We start from the raw sequence: 19,430 nt of genomic DNA, 5'->3' as shown, positions 1-19,430 counted from the left end.
CCCCTCTTGTCCACTTTCCATGTCCTTTTCCTGCATGGCACTTGTCACCCTCGCACATACCACATACTTCTCTACTGTGCTTTCTTTTGTCACCCCGCCCCAACAATTTCCATGGGGACAGGAATTTACCTCCCAGCACCTAGAACAGCGCCTAGGACACAGTTAGGGGCTCAAAGAATATTATTCTCCACTTCCTTCATCCTTCTTGCTCTGCATGCACGCTGTGCTGTGGGCAGGGGAGAGAGTTAGACATAAGACACATTCCTCTCTTAAAGGGGCTCATGGCCCCCTGGGGAATAGATGACTCCAGAGGCCTTTGTGCTCCCACCAACTTCATCTCCAAACTTTAATCCCAGCCCCTGCCTCCTGACCTCCACTCTCCCTTGGCTGTGCAGCACTCAGGTGTCTCTCTGCAACAGTGGGGACACGTACCTGAAACCGAACCTTCCTTCTGCCCTGCCCAGAGGGGGGCAAGCAGCACGGTGTAGTGAGATAAGACAGCCCTGAGTCTGAATCTCAACTGAGTTTCATCTGTAGGATGGAGCTCCATCACCCACCTTTGCAAGGGCTCCATTGAGAATTAGAACATGTCTAAAAGGTTTGGCCACAGCAAGCACATAATAAACAGCCCCTCTTGCTGGTATCGCTTCTGTGTGTCTGGCTGGGTCTTGAAGCCGTCTGCTTCTCCCGCTAAGGGAATGGTGCCCGTCGGGCGCAGTGCAGCCACATTTAAGTTCCCAGCCCCCTGATCAGGAGCTCAGCCTCCGGTGTTCTGCATGCCATTCCTGCCTTTTACGAATCTGGGATTCAAACTGGCAATGGTTTTCTATAATCCAGCGTTGGCAAGGGTGCATGGGTGCCACACGGCTCATGAGGCACACACTTTGTTTGGGGGACTTTGAGCAACCTGTACCAAAGCAATTCAGCCTCTGGGAACTCACCGAAACCCACACAAAGACCTATATACCTGGATGTTCATGACAGTGTTATTTATGACACCAAACAAACCCAAAGCAACCCCATTGCCTAACACTAGGGGATTGGCTAGATACGGCATGGTATATCCTGCCATTAAAAAATGGTGTAGAAGGGGGCGCCTGGGTGGCTCAGTCGGTTAAGCGACTGCCTTCGGCTCAGGTCATGATCCTGGAGTCCCGGGATCGAGTCCCGCATCGGGCTCCCTGCTCGGCAGGGAGTCTGCTTCTCCCTCTGACCCTCCTCCTCTCATGCTCTCTGTCTCTCATTCTCTCTCTCGCAAATAAATAAAATCTTAAAAATAAAATAAAATAAAATAAATAAAAATGGTGTAGAAGAACAAGAATATGGGAAGATGTCTACAAAATATTTAGATAAAGCAGCTATAAATCAGTAGTACGGTATGAATCTCTCTTTCCCTCCTCTTTCTCATGTCAGTGTTGCCTCTAGGTGGAGGAATTACAGGTGGTTTTCTTGTTTCCTCTTAGGGCTTTCTGTATTTTCCAAAATCTCTACAATATACTTTTTTTTTTTTTAAGATTTTATTTATTTATTTGACAGAGAGAGAGAAAGCGCGAGAGAGGGAACACAAGCAGGGGGAGTGGGAGAGGGAGAAGCAGGCTTCCCGCCGAGCAGGGAGCCCGATGCGGGGCTCGATCCCAGGACCCTGGGATCATAACCTGAGCCGAAGGCAGACGCTTAACGACTGAGCCACCCAGGTGCCCAGTCAACTGTATTTTTTTTTTTTTTTAAGGATTTTATTTATTTGACAGAGAGAGTCACAGCGAGAGAGGGAACACAAGCAGGGGGAGTGGGAGAGGGAGAAGCAGGCTTCCCGCAGAGCAGGGAGCCCGATGCGGGGCTCGATCCCGGGACCCTGGGATCATGACCTGAGCCGAAGGCAGACGCTTCACGACTGAGCCACCCAGGCGCCCCTACAATATACTTTTTTAAAGAAAAATTAGGGAATCAAATTTATTTTGACAAAATATAGACGTAAGCATAGATTTAACTTAAATTCTATGACCTCCTCATGTCAGGGTCACACGTATTGACCAACAGACAATTCCTGAGTAAGCTCAATGAACTGTGAAAATCTCAACTGTTCTGATAAGCATATATATGTATGTGTGTGTGTACATATATATATATATATAATTTTTCTTAATACCCTATTTTCAGGAATAATTTTAGATTTACAGAAAAGTTGCAAAGATAGTACAGAGTTCCCCTTTACCCGGCACCCAGTGTCCCCTGCTAACATCTTACATAAGCCCTGTACATTTGTCACGACCAGGAAACCCCCATGGGCACGACGCTATTAACCAAACTTCAGACTTTATGTGGATTTCACCAGTTTTTCCCTTAACATCCTCTCTCTGTTCCAGGATACGGATTGTATGAGCGGTCACGCCTCTCCAAGCTTCTCCAAGCAGGTCTTAGCCTTTGCTGGTTTTTCACCTACCCTATGTGAATTTTGTGATCAGAAAAAGAAAGGGATGGTGATGCTGTTGGTGCTGTTGATGAAGAGCGCCGTCTAGGAATTCCTCCGTTCCTCTCTCTCGGTAGGAGGCAGACAATCCGGCTTTTTCTGTCTCGGGTCCGGAACAAAAGGGGACAGACCTGCGGCCCGGGTACCGAGGGGATCCGCAGAGGTGGGGGCGCCTCGATCCCCGCCCACCTGCCCGCTCGGCCCCTGCTCCCGCCGCTGGGCCCCCGACGGGGGAGCTTCGGGAGGGGGGGCCCGGGTGGAGGCGAGCCCCGAGCCCGCGGGTCCCCTCGCCGGTTGGGCGAGCGCGCGGGCGGCACCCGGGTCAGCTGTTCCGCCACCCGACGCGGCCGCCCCGCCCCTGCCCGGGTCTTATAAGCCTCTCCCGCCTGCGAGCGTCAGTCCGAACTGCTTGCTGCCCTCCCCGCCAGGCGCCCCCAGCAGCATGGTCTGGAACACCAATCTCCGCTGGCGGCTGCCAGTCACCTGCTTGCTCCTGCAGGTGGTCCTGGTGGTCCTCTTCGGCGTGTTTGTGCGCTACGACTCCGATGCTGACCCTCACTGGACCAACAAAAAGATGCAAGAGAACTTCACCAGCGACCTGGAGAACGAATTCTACTACCGCTACCCGAGTAAGTCCGGCCACCCCGCACGCCCGCCAGAGGCGTTCCCGGCAGGTCCCCAGCGCCCCGCAGAGCCCTGCCCCGCTGCACCTGCGCAGCCTGCTGCTCGGGAACGGGGCGGGGTGGGGGGGAGGTGCTGGAGGAGGAGAAGCTGCCCACAGCCCCCTGGCCCTCCCCACTCAGCCTCCCCACCCGGCCCCCGCCAGTCTCTGGAGAGCACGCTTGAGAGAGGGCCACCTGCGTGCGCCCCAGCTCCTTTTCCCTGCGTTAAAGAAATAGGGAAAACTCACCCGGGGGAGCTCACTCCGGGGGGCCATCAGAGCCTTCCAACCTCCCTGCCAGAGAGCCCTACTTGTCCTCCAAAGACCCGAGACCCATCTCAGTCACCAACCAGGGGGTGACCCTGGCTCCCTTGTCCAGCTGGACCCGTACTCTCCACATAAGGGGGGTAGGTCCCATGCCAAGGGCTGCAGGTGGCTGCGAGGAGAGGTGTGTGGGACCCTGGCACCCACCCTCTTCTGGCTTGGAGAGGAAGAAGGAACATCCTGAATTCTCTGGTATCTGTGATACTGTGGTTAAGAGCCTAGCTTTGGAATCACCAGACCTTACTTGTCATGGTTCCGCCATTGACCAGGTGGGTGGCCTTAGGCTCATGTCAACCTCGCTGAGACTCCATTTCCACATCTGCCTTACGGGGCAGGGGTGAGGCTGGCGTGAGACCGTGCTCGTCGAGCTCACGGCCCTGGCCACGGAGCTCTCACTTCCTAAGGGAGCAATTACTGGAGGAACACTAAGCACAGATGCCCTAGGACTCAGGAGTTGGAAAAACTGGTCCAAGGTCACTCAGGTCGGCCCAACCTCCAGACTCTCAGCCCAGGGCTCTTTCCATACCCGTGTGCTTTCTGACTGCCCACACCATCCACCAGCAACCAATGACAATCATTCCAACTTGTCGGTGCTCACATGGTCATGGACTGTTAATCTCGGCAGGGACCCTAAAGCTCATTGGCAACAGCCACCCACGCCAACCGGCGTTCCCTCCGTGGCTTGAATACCCTCAGTAATGGGAGTCTTTACCTCCAGAAATAACATTTCACTTAGATCCAAATAAATAACTGCATATATTCAAGATGATGGCCTGAATGAACAAAGACAAGGGTGAGGAGGCTGCCAACTCAGTGGGAGCCAGCCATATTAAATGGCTGCCAAAAAGCTACCGCAACCCCAGGCTACATTAATAGAAATATGGTGCCTAGAAGAAGGGAGGTGATGGAGGCGGGGGTGTACCCTGTGCTGGTTGAGACCACAGCCTCTACTGGGCTCCGCTCGGGGTCGTGTTTTAAGAGATCTTGACAGCTGAGGCCTTAGCATTTAGACTCCAAATCTGCCCTTCACTGCCCACCTTTTCTCTCCTTGGACTGACCCGGCAAATGGAGAGGCAGACCAGCTTGAGATCCTCCTTTGCCTGTTCCACTCCTTTGCTCTGGCTCTTGCTCATCTCTTGGCCAAAAAGCCAGCCTCCCAGCAAAGCACAGGAGGTAAGGTCTCCCATGGCGTTCATAGGTCCTTGAGGAGTCCAGGCGGTGGAAAGTCTCAAAACCCTAAAACAGGAGCTACAGAACCTTCCCAATGAGGGGTGTGGTCCTCGAATCTCCCCAGCTCCTATCCCCACTCCATCCACATCCACCTTCCATACTCCACCTTCATTTATTCACACAACAATCACTTACCTATAGGGTGGCCATATAATTTATTGACCAATAACACTTTTGAGAGTGAGGAGGTGGGTAAGTTGTGCTAGCAGTAATTTGCCAGGACACACACGTAAACCACCGACTCCTCCAAGAGACCAAGACTTATGGCCACTCTGGATGAACAAGTTGCACATCCTGGGTCTCTAACCCTGAGGGGCTCCCAGACTCATTGGGAGCACCCCAACACCCTGTCCTCAATGGGGTCAGGTTCTCTGGGCAGAAGAGATCTGAGACAGCGTCCTGGAAGGTAATGGGACAGTGAGGAGGGGGGAAGCAGGGCAGGCATGCGGGGAGCACGTGAGTGGTGCAGAGTGGCACAGGGTAGGGCCTGTGAAAGGGACAGGAGGGAGGTTGCTAAGAGGGACAAGACAGCCCCAGCCATCAAGGAGGGCTTGCGTTTCTCCTGTCATTTCCCCTGTGGGTGCTGGGAAGCTCTTGGTCATCATGCAGGAAGGGACAGAGAGGAGAGGAGTACAGGGAGAGACTCTTGGCCTCGGGATTCCTTGGCAAGTAATGGCAACACGGCAAGCTAGCAGACGTGCGTTCTCTCCTTTGACACCCCCACCACCCCAGAAGGAAGGCAGTGTCGGGACTCCCCGTATTACAGACAAGGAGACTAAGGCCAGAGAAGGGGAGTGACTAGGGAATCCAGAGAGCCAGCGTAGGAACCCTGGGCTCCTCTCCTTCACTCTCCTTCCTCCAGGCTCGCCTTTCCCCTTTCCCCCCCGCCGCCTGACCCTTCTCTGGTCTACCTGGTCATGGTGGTTACGGTTAGGAGTTGGAGGGCACGGGGGCTCCGGCGCAGGTGGGGCTCCAGTGTGGCAATTCCCAGGGGCCTGGGTTGAGGGCATGCCCTTGTGGTACCTCCTGGGTTCTTGGCTCTAGGCTGTCAGCACAACACCTGTGTGGGCCTCATTCCTGCCGGGGGGCGATTAGTGGAGCCTGCCGGGCATCTCTGGTTTCCAGAAGAGTCCAGCCCCAGCTGGCTCAGGCTGGGGCTCAGGAGGCCCTCAGGACTGCTCCCCAGGCATGGGCCCCTCGGCAGGCGGCAGGCACCGAGCCAGCTGGGGACCTGCCCTGACGGTGCCCTCGGAGGCCTGTTGTCCAGGCACTGGCTGCTGGACAGAAAGCTTCCTCACGGGCTGGTGCTCTGCGGCCTCCGTGGCTGTTGGCAGTGTCCGGGGGAGGTTGGCTTGAGGAGGAGCCCTCAGAGTCTGGGCTCCTGAAACTTCCTGCAAAGACTGAAGGGGGAGCGGGACACATTTCTAGGAGATGACCCAGGGCAGGGGATGCCCTAGTTTCAACGCCCGAAAGACTGTTTCATGAAGCCACAGCTGTCAGGCTGGCTGCCCTCCTGGGACCTACACCTCAGCTCAGCTCCACTCCCACTAGTCTCAGAGGGAATTAAACAGACCCGGGTCCATCGCTAAATGCAGCGAGCCTCGGTATGCTCATCTGTGAAGTGGGAATGTTATTTAATGCACTGGATCTCCAGGAAAACTGAAGAGGGCAGATGACTGGTAGGGCACATCTGGGGGCGAGAAGTGAGGGGACAGTGAATGCTGGTACCAAGCGTTCTCAGAGGGGAGTGAGTGCTCCGGCACAGAAGGTATGTGAGTGGAGGGACAGCATCTCTTTAGAGATATAGCCAAGGAGTGTCTCCTGAATGTTAGTTTCAACGATGTTAGCATTTAAATTCCTTTGTGCTCTCCCCACTTACGAGTGCTTTTTGCATGCTCTGCCAGGCAGGGCATTTCCTTCCATCTCGTGGTGCCCGAGGTGGACCTTAGAGATGTGCCCAACTCTCTCGGCGCCAGTGACATAGGCGGGGACTGGCTGAGCCCTCCCACCCCACAGCCCACCTGCCTTCCCGGGCCTCTGCACCATTGCCAGGAGATTGTGCGGTGATGGGGTGGTTCTGTGGTCGGCTCTGCGGTGTGGGAGAGGTGGGCACAGAGCCTTGGGGAAGTGAGGGCCTGGCCAGGAGGCCTCAAAAGCAAGTCTGGGCTGGGCTGGCCTGCAGAGAATGGGAAGGGAGCAGCACCAGCCTGCACCAGGCAGGGCTCCACGCTTTCTGTGCCGATGCAGCAGGGGGGTTGGAAGCTGCTATGGTCCAGCGGCCCGGGGAAACTCTGTCCTCAGATTTCAGAGATTTCAGAGCCAAGGCCAGCTTCACTGGGGAACCATCCTGGAGGCGGGGGAGAGTGGCAGCTAGGAAGGGGGGTGGAGAAGGGGAGAGTGAGAACCGCTGTGTACTGGTGCCCCCTTGTGGCAGCTCTCGTGGCTGCAAGCCAGCCTGCCAGTTGTGCCCCATGGGGGTTGGTGCAGGGGGAGGCTGCCCCCGCGGTAGAGAGGACAGATTCTGGGCGGCGCAGGACTGCTGTGTCACCCCAGGCTGGGGAAAGAGAGGGGGGAAAGGACGGTGTCTCACCAACTTCCACTGATCTACAGCAAGTCGCCAACTCAGTGCAAAACACAAGGACAGCCTTGAAAGAGAAAAAGAGAAATAGTAACTAATATGATTGATCAATTTGCTAAAGAGCCAGGCCTCTACCCAGAGCTGGATGAAGTCATTAAATGTGCACCACAGAGCTCTGGGGTGAGCACTACCCAAGCTCACGGACTAACCCCACTCCACAGAAAAAGAAACTGAAGATCCGAGAGATGATGTCCTTCCCAAAGGTCACACAATTGGGACCTTCAAACCATTACTAGTAAAAGCATTCTAGGTAGCACCAAACTTTATAAAACATGAATTAATGAACTGGTAGATTGGGGTTCTAAATTGGGACCAGTTTGGGAGATAAACAGAAAGGGAGCAAGAGAATGAACAGGGAGGTGCCCAAGGAGAGGGAAGCTGGCATCTGTGTGCCTGAGGTGGGGGCAGAAGAAAGAGACACCCCCCCCCCCCCAGAGAGGGTCAAAGAGAGAGGTCAGGAGGACAGAGGGGAGTCACGGAAGACAGAGAACTGGTGAGGGGGGCAGGCAGGGATGGTGCACTGAGAAGGGGAGAGCCTCAGGCAGCCCTGAAATTGCAGCTATCCCCAGGAGGGCCCCCTCCACCGTACCCACCCCTGCCCACATGGTTCCTCTCTGCCACCAAACAGCCGAAAGGCCCCCATCCTCTGTGACTGCCTCTTCCCAGGGATTCCTCCCACCCCCTGCCCGCGCCTTCCCTGTCCGGCCTGCTAGCTTCAAAGGCAAGCCAGCTCTCAGCTGCTCTCTCCCCCTCACTGTGCCCACATTCTGACTCACAGCTCCATCTGCCGGCCTGCCCCCCACCCCCACCCCGGGCTCAGGTCCCCGCTTCTCCCCGCCCAGCCAGGCTCCGTTCCTCCCATCTGCCCTGCCCACCCTCACGACTCCCCCACCCCACCGTGGTCCTCTCAACTCCTAGGCCAGCACCAGACGCAGCCCCTCTCTCCCACTCCACATCCAGCTCCCCTCCCTGCCGCTGGAACTGTAGTCTGAAAGCGTCACCTCCCTCTTTCACACCTCTCCTCCAGTCTGCCACCCATCCGTTCTTCCAAGAATAACCATAATGCCGCATATGGTGACTCACACGCATTAGCTCAGATTCCCCCACAACAGTTGGAAACGTGATAAACCAGGAAACGCGATAATACACGAAATCAGCTGCACGCATCGTGAAAGCTACACCAAGCTGCTGTTTGTTCGTGCAAATTCGCACAGGTCTCCAGACAGCAGCTCCGAGCACCACACTGGGGTGAGACCCACCGCTCTCTTGCTTCAGCTGGCATGCCCCCACCCCCACCCTGCACTGGGCCAGTGCCTCCTCCCTAAGCCGCCTCCAGGTGGCCGCTAGCCAAGGGGCCTGTGGCCATGGCCTGGGCCCCAGGGAGACCTGGGGGGGGGTACAGATGGGGCAGCCGGGGGCAGGCAAGGTTAGGACGCTACAGCATCAGCACTGCTGCCCCTACCTCGGCCAGGCCCTCCACCCCGGGGGCAGGAGGTGTCGGACTGGAGAGGGGCTGTAGCCTCCCCTGACCAGGAAGTCCCACCTGGGGCTCCTGGGTTGCCGCTCAGCGGGCGCCCCTGGGTGCTGCGGGGTGACACACCAGTCATCATTCATTCCGCCACACATACTGACTGAGAGTCTCCCCGGCCACTCCCACAACAGGTGCTGGGGAACAGCGGAGCGAAGCAAACAGGCACGGCCTCGCCTTCTGGGGGTTTCCAGTCTAGCGGGCTGGACAAACACACCTAACTGCAGACTGTAGTAAGAACTAGAAAGGAAGGAAGAGCGGGCCGGGAGGGAGAGGACCGCCTCTAAACCGGAGGGTCAGGAAGGCCTCTGGGACGAGATCTGCAGGAAGAGAGAGGTCGTTGGCCTAAGTTCTGCGGGAACAGCATCCCGGGCAGGGGGAGGCCACAGGCAGAGACCCCAGGGGAAGGCGGAGGAACACGCCAGGCTGGTGCGGCTGGTGCATGGAGGGGGCGCAGGGGGCAAGAATGAGCAAAGAACAATGGGGCAGGTTTTTTTACTTTTTACATGGGAAGAATTCCAAATTTTCAAGCAGTTGCTAAAACAGAAGTTAGCATAAAGAGCACTATCTACTCTGTAACTCCAATTCAGCGACCTGCTCCTTCTCTCTCTTTCTCCGCACATAGACACACACACACTTGTTTCCTCTGAACCATCTGAGGGTCGGTGACACATGCCATGGCCCTGTTGTCACCTTCATGACTCCAGGATACGTCCTGAGAATAGAGGGACTCTCTTCCATAACGAGGCTAATCAATTTCATCAATCGACATTGTGTGATACCTTAATATACGGTTTCTAATTTCCTCAACCTAATTTTCTAATTATTTTCTACTTTTGTCAATAACAACCTTTACAGCTCTCCTCACACTCCCCCCCCCCCCCCCCACCAAATCCAGGATCCAGTCCAGAGTTAGGGAGTGAATGTAGTTGGCATGTCTCTTTAGTCTCTTTTAACTTGGAACATTTCTGCAACCTTTGTCTTTTATGACATTGACCTTTTTCAAGACGAAATCCTCACCCACCCCCCACCCCCCTTCTAACTGCACATTACTCATTTTCTATTTGTGTGATGCTTCCTTGTGAGTAGACTGGGATAATACCTGCTGGGCTAGAATACCATACAGGTGATAAGTCTCCTTCAGATGATCACATCTGAAGGCCCGTGATAATCCACCTGTCCCTCATGGGTGAGGTTAATTTTGATCACCCAGTTGAGATGTCGTCCTGTTTCTCCACTTCATAATTACTGGGTTGTTTTTTTCAATCCCTTGCAACTCACAGTCTTTGGGAAGACTCTTGAAGACATTGCAAATGTTCTGCTCTTCATCAAAATTTCCTCCTGGATTTAGCATCCACTGATGGAGTCTTTACTGTGAAAAATCACGATTTTCCAACTTCAGCGCTCATTCCACATTTAGCTGTCTGGCTCTCAGCATTCAGTTACAAGCAAGAGCCCTCTCCGCGTTCTCATTTATTTCCTATTCTGAGTTCCTATTTCCTAATAGTTTTAATTTACTACAGTACATAATTATTTTGGTGTTCAAACCATCCCAGATTTGGCCAATGGGAACCCTTCAATCTGGCTCCTGTGTCCTGGGACACCTCTAGATCCTCTTAGCGCCTTATATCTTTGTACCTATCTTTGCTTCCCAAAGCTCCTTGCCTTCTATTATTTTCTGGGACTCTAGAATCAGGCAACTGGGAGAACAGTTATGATCACTCTAATCCATCCTTTGGTTTTATGGAGAAAACTGGCTCTGAGAGGGGAATAGCTTGTCAAGGCCACACCGGAAGAGTTGGTTCAAAAAGCAGAATTAGCCTATGCCTAAGTAACAATAAATAATAATAAAGCAACAATAATAATGACACTTGTCCATTTTGAGCACCTATTATGGGATGGGCACTGCGAGGTGGTTTACCTACACTGCTGCATTTAATCTCTGCAGGCTTTGTAAGTAAGCATTACAGAAGGCGCTGAGACCCAAGGATGTTACCTGACTTTCCAGAGTCATCTGCCCAGCAGATGGAGGAACTGGGGCCCAAATTCGGGTCTCAGTGATACAACAAAGTGTACTTGCAGGGGGTGGAGGGGGGATGTGACATTCGTGGGGCGGGGGTGGGGGGGGGATGATCAACTCATGTGCTTGGCCCCTGGAGAGACTCAGACCCAGATGAGACTAACTTCTCTGTACTAAAAAAATGGATTGAGGGGGCAAGGCCGCAGAAAGTCTGGGTTCTAGACCCTAGATTCTAGGTGTGAGCCACAGCCTGGCCCCAATTTCAAACGCCCAGCTGCCCACCCCCGCCCTGGGTGAGGGTGGAGAGACGAAGCTGTCATCTCCTGAGGGGGCGCTCAGGCACGTGTTGGCATTAGAACAAGCGGTCTAAAGTGGGAGGCTCACCTCAGTCCCCCCAAGCCCAGCCCCCTCCAGAGGTTCTTAGGATAAGATGCGGGTAGTGGCCGTTCTGCCTGCAGCAACTGCGCCTAGCCCTGGGATCCAGATGCAGAGATGGGAGGAGGGGGCTCGGGAGACCACCTGGGGGCCCGGCGGCCCGGAAGACACCAGGCGCTGCGCCGGGCGGCGCTGGCCCAGACCCAGGGCTAGGGCGGGCGAGGCCACCGAGACCCCGGGCTGCGCTCTCCCTGCAGGCTTCCAGGACGTGCACGTGATGATCTTCGTGGGCTTCGGCTTCCTCATGACTTTCCTGCAGCGCTACGGTTACAGCTCTGTGGGCTTCAACTTCCTGCTGGCGGCCTTCGGCATCCAGTGGGCGCTGCTCATGCAGGGCTGGTTCCACTCCTACTACCAAGGCTACATTCACGTGGGCGTGGAAAAGTGAGCGCGGGGCGGGCCCGAGGGCGGGCCCAGGATGGCGGGGGGCGGGGCTGGGGCGGGGCCCAGAGGCAAGGGGCGGGGCTGGGGCGGGGCCCGGGAGCGGGGCCCAGAGGGCGAAGCGGCTGGTGTGCAAACGAACACTCGTTAGCCTGCTTGGAAGACCGAGTCCGCAGAAAGGGTTTAGAGGCAACCTGCCATAAAACCACGTCACATAGAGGGCATCAACCGGGGGTCAGAGGCCAGGTGTCTGAAATTTAAAACATGCCAAATACTTGCAAGATACGAATTCACTCAAGCAGGTCAGTGAAGCCATGACTTAAGAGAAACTGGAAAAATAGTTGACTAGATAGAAAATGTGTTGGAATCAATAAGTCAGTGTTTTGTACATAAAATCGTTGACATGCATATCAACATGCAGTTCAAAATACACGAGAAAGTCTCACTCCCAAAGCCGTAGACCCAAAGTATGAAAACACCTGTAATATATTTAATTGGCCACCCCAGCAAAAGAGCTACGGCTAGATGAAAAAACAAAAGTATACAACTTTTTAAAAATCTTCAAAGGGAATTATCGTAAACTTTGTGAATTGGCAGGTTTTTGGTGAACTAGTTATTTGGCAAGTTGGTCACTTGACAAATTGAGTTTTTGGCAAACTGGCTTTCAGGGAATTGATTTGCAGCAACCAAGATGGAGCCAATTCTGGTGCTCAGGGCTGGATGATCATGTTGTCCCCAGACCCTCCTCCTGGCTTCTGTCCTGTCCCTGCTGAAGAGTCCTCCAGGTCCTACCTGTCACTGTAGGGTGATGCCCTGTACGGGCTCTGCCCAAGCCTCCGTGGGCCCTCCTGAGATGTGACATGCAAACCTCCATCTCCCCGGAGCTGATGGCCCAAGGTGTGGGCTTTTCTGCTCTCCCCCTCACTCCTTCCTGATGGTCACCTCTGTCAGATCAGTCTTCTGGCTACAGTTATGGGAACATGAGCAAATAACTCGGCCTCTCTAAGCCTCCCTGTTCCATCTCTATGATGTGGCTAGTAATAGTACCTGTCCCCTCGGGTTTAGACATGGTACAGGAGGGCATACGCAGTACCTAACAGGTATTTCAGTGCCAGGCACTTAGTAAATGCCATGATTCCTTCAGCCAGGCCCTGTGTGAGGCCCTGGGGACACAGCAGTGAACAAAGGTCATAGTGAAGCAGAGGTTCCAATGAACATCCTCATCTTGGGAGGGACCCTGAGAGAACAGCTCCCATTCCACACCCTGGCCCAACCATCAGCTGGCTTCTTACTTCTCACCTCCTGATTTTCTCATACACACCTGAGCATGGGGCAAGGGCACTTCCTCTGGATGTGAACGTCTTGAGGAAGTAGCCTCTACTGTCCCTATATCCACCCACCCCCCCCATTAACAACTCTCATGATTCTGCCTTGAGCTTTGCTGCTGGCCGAGCACAGGAAGGCCTGGGTTAGGCAGGCACGTGGATGGAACCAGGCTCTCCTTTGGCCACAAGACATCTACCTGGCTGTCTGCCTCTCCATCAGCCCTCTGCTGGCTGCCTGGGCTTTCAGGGTCCAGACTTTAGGAGAACTTAGGTGCTCCTCTGCCTCTATTCTCTCTGTTGGCCTTCCTGCCCCCTTCCACTGAGCCCCCAGCTCCCCACGTACCTCCTGCAGGAAGGCCTCTCTTTCTTCCCTGGACACAGATCCCCTCTCCCAGGTAAGGTGAAGAGCAGGTCATGAGAGCTCAAACCCAGGCAGGGCCCTGGTAGCCAGCAGGAGAGGTGTGTGTAGAGTGAGAGATAAGGGTCTGGAGGTGGACACCACATCTGCGTGGAGGATCCAGGAAGGCTTCCTGAAAGAGAAGACAGTCAGAGGAGGTTCTAGAAGGGCAGGCAGAGGATGGAGGGCAGGGCAAGCCCCCAAATATGGGGCATGTTCCAGAACAGCAGCCGGACAACTTGGGTGACTTGAATACAAGCTGCCTGCAAGGAGGGGGCGCTGGGATAGGGGCCACGGGGGAAGGGTCTGGCATCTGGCATCTGGTACATTGCTGTGCTGCCCCTTTCACATGCTATTTCGTCTCATTCCTAGAGTAGCTTTAAGATGTTATGTGCTCATGACCACACCATGAAACTGAGGCTCAGAAAGGTTAAGCCACAAGGCCAAATACACAGATGACCACGTCCAGATTCAAACCCGGGACTCAGAGTGCCACTTTGCGCTGTTGCCTCACCCCTCCCCTGACCTGTCTCCCCGCAGCCTCATCAATGCCGACTTCTGCGTGGGCTCTGTCTGTGTGGCCTTTGGGGCAGTTCTGGGCAAAGTCAGCCCCGTCCAGCTACTCATCATGACTCTCTTCCAAGTGACCCTCTTTTCAGTGAATGAGTACATCCTCCTCAGCCTGCTAGAGGTGAGTGGGGCTCAGGATGGGGGTGGCGGGGGACACTTGGGGTGACAGCAGGGAAGGAGAGAAAGGGAGGGCTGAAGAGGCGTGCCAGCTGGATTCAATTCACCCTTAGCCAACCACTTAACCTTTTGAACCTCAGTCTCCTCATCTCTAAAAGGAGAGTAATGACATTTATTGGGCAGGAATGGTGGTCCACCTAGCAAATCAGTCCAGCACCTGGGCAGAGCAGGGGCTCCTCATATGGTGGTTTTCTCCCTCCTTTCTCGTTCCTGCATATTGGATGGAAAGAGTCGGTGTTCCTGCACACACTCTGATGCACACACATCTCATTCCCAGAATGCTCTGCCAAGAAAAGGACCCAGTGTATTGAGGGGGCACATCTATAAGGAAGGATCCTAGGGGAATAGCTATGGTGGACATGTACAGCTGCATAGGTTGTGCCCTGCACAACTCCAGAGATGACATTCACATGGACTATGGCAGGAATGATGCCCCTTGAAGTTGGCCGATTCAATGACCCAAGGAAGAGGCACCTTAGACCTCTGACTCTAGCCCAGAGGCCTCTTTGGTACTTTGCAGGGGTAAAGGTCATTCACAGACTTCATCCATTTCTTAGCCCCCAGCTCCTCCACATTTGGACTCTGCCTGGAACACTTCCACCCCCCACAAGGGGTAGAGTTTTTTTGTTTTTTCTTTTAGGTCACACTATTCAGTCATTCATTTTGTCATTTTCTTCAGCCACCAGATTAGCCCAAGCCACCATCTCTCTTCCTCCTAACTCATCTCCCTATCTTCATCCTTGCCCCACTCCCTGCCTCAGGCCAACCTCCACCAGCAGCCATGGAGACCTGTTAATAATGCATGCAAGACCATTCCCCTGATTAAAACCCTCCAGCGGTTTTTAAAATTTCTTTGCGTAAAATCCAAATGTGTTATAAAGCCCCACATGTTCTGCCCTCAGCCTTTCCCTTCAAGCTTATAATCTACTCTCTCCCCATCTTCCTGTGTTTTGGCCACACCCTGCTGTCTGCCCCTCAACACATCAAGCTTGGTCCCACCTCAGGGCCTTTGCACTTGCTATTCCCTTTGCCTGGAATGCTCGTCCCTCAGTCATTTTCATTACTGAGGTCTCAGCTGGGATATCGCCTCTTCAGAGAGGCCCTCCCAGATTCTCCCCACCCCATAGTGTTGCCATCTATCTTACTGGCCCCCCCACCTGAGCCCTAGTCACTATCTCTCATATTGACTCGGTTTATTTTCTTCGTAACACTTCTTCTCTGATAAACCTGATGTGTCTGGACCGTCTGTTTCCCAGCACCTAGTTCAATGCCTAATAAGTGCTCAACAAGTGTTTATCGAGTAAATGCATTTTGGAGTCTGACTGCACATTGAGCAATGCTCCTGGCGCTGCCATACAGAGGTGAGCAGGCCTCTCGCTCCACACCCAAGGAGCTCACAATCTAGAGAGGGAGCCAGGAAGTCAATAGACAGTAACCACGCAGTACGATGAGGAGTGGGGTCAGGGGCTTGACGGCCTAAAGGGAGGGTGTCTGTACCAGCGGGACAGGTCAGGGAGGCTTCCTGGAGGAAAAGATGGCAAAGCTAGAAATCAAGTGGGAAATAAGCAGGCGAAGGAGTGAGGCAGGGGGCACAGTGAGTGCATAGGCCTTGAGGGAGGCCCACGGCGAGAGGTCTCTGGTGGCTCCACCTGGCTGGAAGAGGGTGTGCAGTGGGGGTGGGGGGAATGTTCGAAAGGGTAATGGAGGGAGGAGCATGGATCATCAAGCTCCCGAAGATGGCATCAAATGGTTTCAACTTTTGTCATGAGGGCAGTAGGGAGCTATGGAAGGTTTTAGACAGGGGAGTGGCACGGTCAGACATGGAATGGAAACGCCTCTTTGGCTGTGGTAAGGAGAACAGCTGGGAGCAGGGAGCCCAGTTAGGAGGCTGTCCTTGCTGCCCTGATGAGAGATAATGGGACTGGGACTGAGGTAGTACAAGGAGGAGATGATAGCTCGACAGATATAAAAGAGGGGAGTACGCTGGCCTTGGGGCCTGGCTGGGGTGGGAGGTGTGGAGAATAAAGCAGCTAGCGGGGCCAATGGGCGTGATTTGAAATAGGCTGAGAATGTAGTATCTTGGGCGCGAGTTAAAAGGCCCTCAAAAATCCTCCCAACCTGCTACAGAAATTCTTTGAATGCCTGACAGCCTTTGGGCCTGTCTCTGTGCCAAGCCAAAATACAACAATCACTGCTGACATGTAAGGAGCACTTGCCCTTGGCAGGTCCCGACTCTGAATGCTTCACATGGCTTATCTCATTAATCCTCATCTCCGAGATAGGCGCAATTATTAGCCCCACTTTACAGAAGAGAAAGTTGAGGCTCGGAGGTTAAGGGGCTAGGCCCAGGTCCCATGGCTAGTAGAGGCACCTGCCAGGCTGGGAACCGGGAAACCCAGCTCTGTCAACAACCAACTAGCTCTGTGACCTTGGACAACACACTTAACCTCTCTGGCTGGATTTCCCCATCTACAGTGAAGGAGCGAGTCTCTGATTCTGATTGGAATTTCCCCTGAGATTGGTTCTGAGTAGGGAGGAACAGGAGGCTGAGAGGGGAGGTGGGGGCACGGGGAGGAAGGCTAAGCCAACCAAGCGCCTGTGGCGTGCCAGGCACTTCCCAGGTGCTATACACGAGTTGTCTAGTTTCACCCTCGAGACAGCCCTGCTAAGTAAGGCACCCTGGTCTCCCCGACTTTGTGAAGGAGGAACTTGCGGCACAGAGTGGGGTAGGGCAGAAAGGGACAGAAGAGGAAGAAACCAATCTGCATGCTCTGACTGGGGGGGGGGGGGAACAGGGGAGAGGAGGATGGGGATGGAGTGGGCGGTGGGCGGTCAGCTGGGAGGTTGTCGGGCAAGGAGTGTGGCAGGATGCCAGGGAGATGAGAAGCAGTAGTCTAGACGGAGTGGGGTTGGGCCAGGAGTGGCTATGGAGGAAGAAATGTGGGGGGGGCGGCCTGGAGGGGAGTGAAGGGCTCCCAGGAATTAAGATACTGTAGAAGCTAGTGGATGACAAACTAGATAGGGGGTGGCCCTGGGTTCTAGCTCTGCTTCACCTCTTCCCACTGTGTGACTGAGCAAGGTCTCTCCAAGCCCGGGTTTCCCCATCTGGGCACAGTCCCATCTGCTGGGTGAGGATGCTCTGGCATTCTGCTGACAGGCTCACAGTGTGGGCTCAGGGATCCCCGCTTTCTCACCTTCCCAACTGATTGGTCTGTGGAGGCCCTGGGCTCCATCCTGCAGCTTGTGGAGTCAGAGACAGATGGAGATGTGTGTGTGTGTGGGTGTGTGTATGTGTGTGTGTTTCACGGGGGTGGGGACGGAAAGTGCTAATAAATGGGAGGGAGAGAAGGTATCAGAGCCTGACAGATCCCTACACCCCAGGTAAAGGACGCAGGGGGCTCTATGACCATCCACACATTTGGCGCCTACTTTGGGCTCACAGTGACCTGGATCCTCTACCGACCCAGCCTACAGCAGAGCAAGGAGAGACAGAGCGCTGTGTACCACTCGGACCTCTTTGCCATGATTGGTGAGAGCGGCTATAATGATTGAGGGCCACCGTGATGGGTGAAGGTGGCCATGATGGACATGGGCTATCATGATGCTTGAGGGCTGCCATGATGGGTGAGGACCACCATGATGGGTGAGGGTCTCCATGAGGAGTTCAGGCCACCAAAACTACACCTGATCCCCACGTGGTCTGGTGGGTGGCAGGCAGTTCCCTTTGGGGAAAAGGCAGAGGGGGGTTGCCTATAGACACCTCCAGGATCCCAGATGTTTGTCCCTTTTTCCCATGGGGCTGGAAGAAGTTGGTCACTCATCCTGTTTTCCCTAGGGTGTCCCAAGGCAGACAAAGTGGTAACCAGGAACTGGTCAGTCCATCCCCTGGGCTAGGGCGAGGTGTGAATTCCTACTTCCTGTGTCCATTCATTCCAGAGAATACATATCAACCACCCGCTCTGGCCTCCTAAAACCCAGCCCTGCCTTCAAGGAACTCCTCACAGTGTGTGGAAGAGAGGGCAATGTTACAAGACAATCTAACTACAGTAGAGAAAAAGATTCTCCCTCATGGTGCTATGGGAGCAAGGTGGGAGGCATTTAGCCCAGTTATGGGGTCAGGGTAGACTTCCTGGAGCAGACTGGAGGGCTAAGTAAAAGTTAGGTAGTAAATAAGACAGGGAGGATGTTCTGGGAAGAGCCCCCAGCATGAGGAAAGCTGCAGGGGTGGGAAACTGCTGGGGTATGTGAGTCATATGACATCTCTGGAACTAAAGGACAGGATGTCTGCCTAAGCTCCGTTGGGCCCATCTAACACCTCTTCTCCCGGGCCCACCGGTCCTGTCTGGTCTGGCCAGGCACCCTCTTCCTGTGGATGTACTGGCCCAGCTTCAACTCAGCTGTGTCCAACCACGGAGATGCCCAGCACCGAGCTGCCATCAACACCTACTGCTCCTTGGCAGCCTGCGTGCTCACCTCGGTGGCGCTGTCCAGCGCCTTGCACAAGAAGGGCAAGCTGGACATGGTGAGCAGCGGGGCGGGGCGGGGAGCCTGGGGAGCCCTGGGGGGAGGTGTGACTATGACTGCCTGTGCCCAGTGCGCACTGATCACCATGCCTTGCCAACGACTCTGTGAGGCAGGCGGCAGGCAGCAGGCAGCATCAGGATGATCACACCCATCCTGCAGATGAAAAAACTGAGTCTCGGGAAGAAATGATTTGTTCAGATTCCATAGCTGGCTTTCGGCAGAGCCCAGAACCAGATTCCCAGATTCTGTTATACTGGCTGCGCTGGATGAGCGGCTCTTCCTCCTCATTCTCCTCCTCCCAGCCTGGGGGGCTGATGGCTGTTCTGGGCTGAGCACCCCATCAGACCTGCCCTGTACGGTTGCCAGGGGCACCTCCCCTCTGCCAGGCTTCTGATCCTCCAAACACTGGCCCTCAGCCTTCCTAAAGCTGCTTCCACCTGCCCCGCCCCATACCCTCAGAAAGGGGACCCCTTTGATGCCTGTCCACTCCCCTGGGGAGGTTTGTGGGGGGATGCGGTTTCACAGTGTCCTTCCTCTCAGACCACTGGGACAAACTGTTCTGTCGTTAGTGGGGAGGGGCCAAACCCCATAGGTGTTGGTCGATTTTTCTATAAAAAGAAGACCACCTCTCTATTTCCTAGTCTGACACTAGCTTCCCCCCGCATCAGGGGGAAGAGAATCAGACACACCGACATGGGCACACCTGTGTGCGCCCAAGACCCCCCCCCCCCCCCCCCCCCCCCCCCCCCCCCC

At 54.6% G+C, this 19,430-nt stretch overlaps 1 protein-coding gene and 1 long non-coding RNA gene across 3 annotated transcripts in view; one reads left to right on the top strand and one right to left on the bottom strand.

The window, feature by feature from the left end:
* The first annotated feature begins 2,831 nt into the window (after positions 1–2,831).
* Positions 2,832–19,430, top strand: part of RHCG (Rh family C glycoprotein) — a 22,447-nt gene continuing 5,848 nt past the window's right edge. Inside the window, exons 1-5 of one of the 2 annotated variants that reach the window (XM_021680665.2) lie at positions 2,832–3,096; positions 11,501–11,687; positions 13,947–14,097; positions 17,535–17,682; positions 18,509–18,675. In XM_021680665.2, coding sequence (XP_021536340.1) covers positions 2,910–3,096; positions 11,501–11,687; positions 13,947–14,097; positions 17,535–17,682; positions 18,509–18,675 — 840 coding nt within the window. In that variant the 5' untranslated portion in view covers positions 2,832–2,909. The remainder of the gene's footprint in view (positions 3,097–11,500; positions 11,688–13,946; positions 14,098–17,534; positions 17,683–18,508; positions 18,676–19,430) is intronic. The other variant, XM_021680666.2, reaches the window with a different exon arrangement.
* LOC110572381 overlaps positions 13,480–19,430 on the bottom strand; it is a 12,906-nt gene continuing 6,955 nt past the window's right edge. Inside the window, exon 3 of the long non-coding RNA XR_002479855.1 lies at positions 13,480–13,539. This is a non-coding gene — a long non-coding RNA (uncharacterized LOC110572381). The remainder of the gene's footprint in view (positions 13,540–19,430) is intronic.

The sequence above is a fragment of the Neomonachus schauinslandi genome, chromosome 9 (assembly GCF_002201575.2).
Source record: "Neomonachus schauinslandi chromosome 9, ASM220157v2, whole genome shotgun sequence".
Taxonomy (NCBI): domain Eukaryota; kingdom Metazoa; phylum Chordata; class Mammalia; order Carnivora; family Phocidae; genus Neomonachus; species Neomonachus schauinslandi.
The sequence above is the reverse complement of the archived record's forward strand: the minus strand, read 5'-3'. Positions and strand labels throughout refer to the sequence as shown.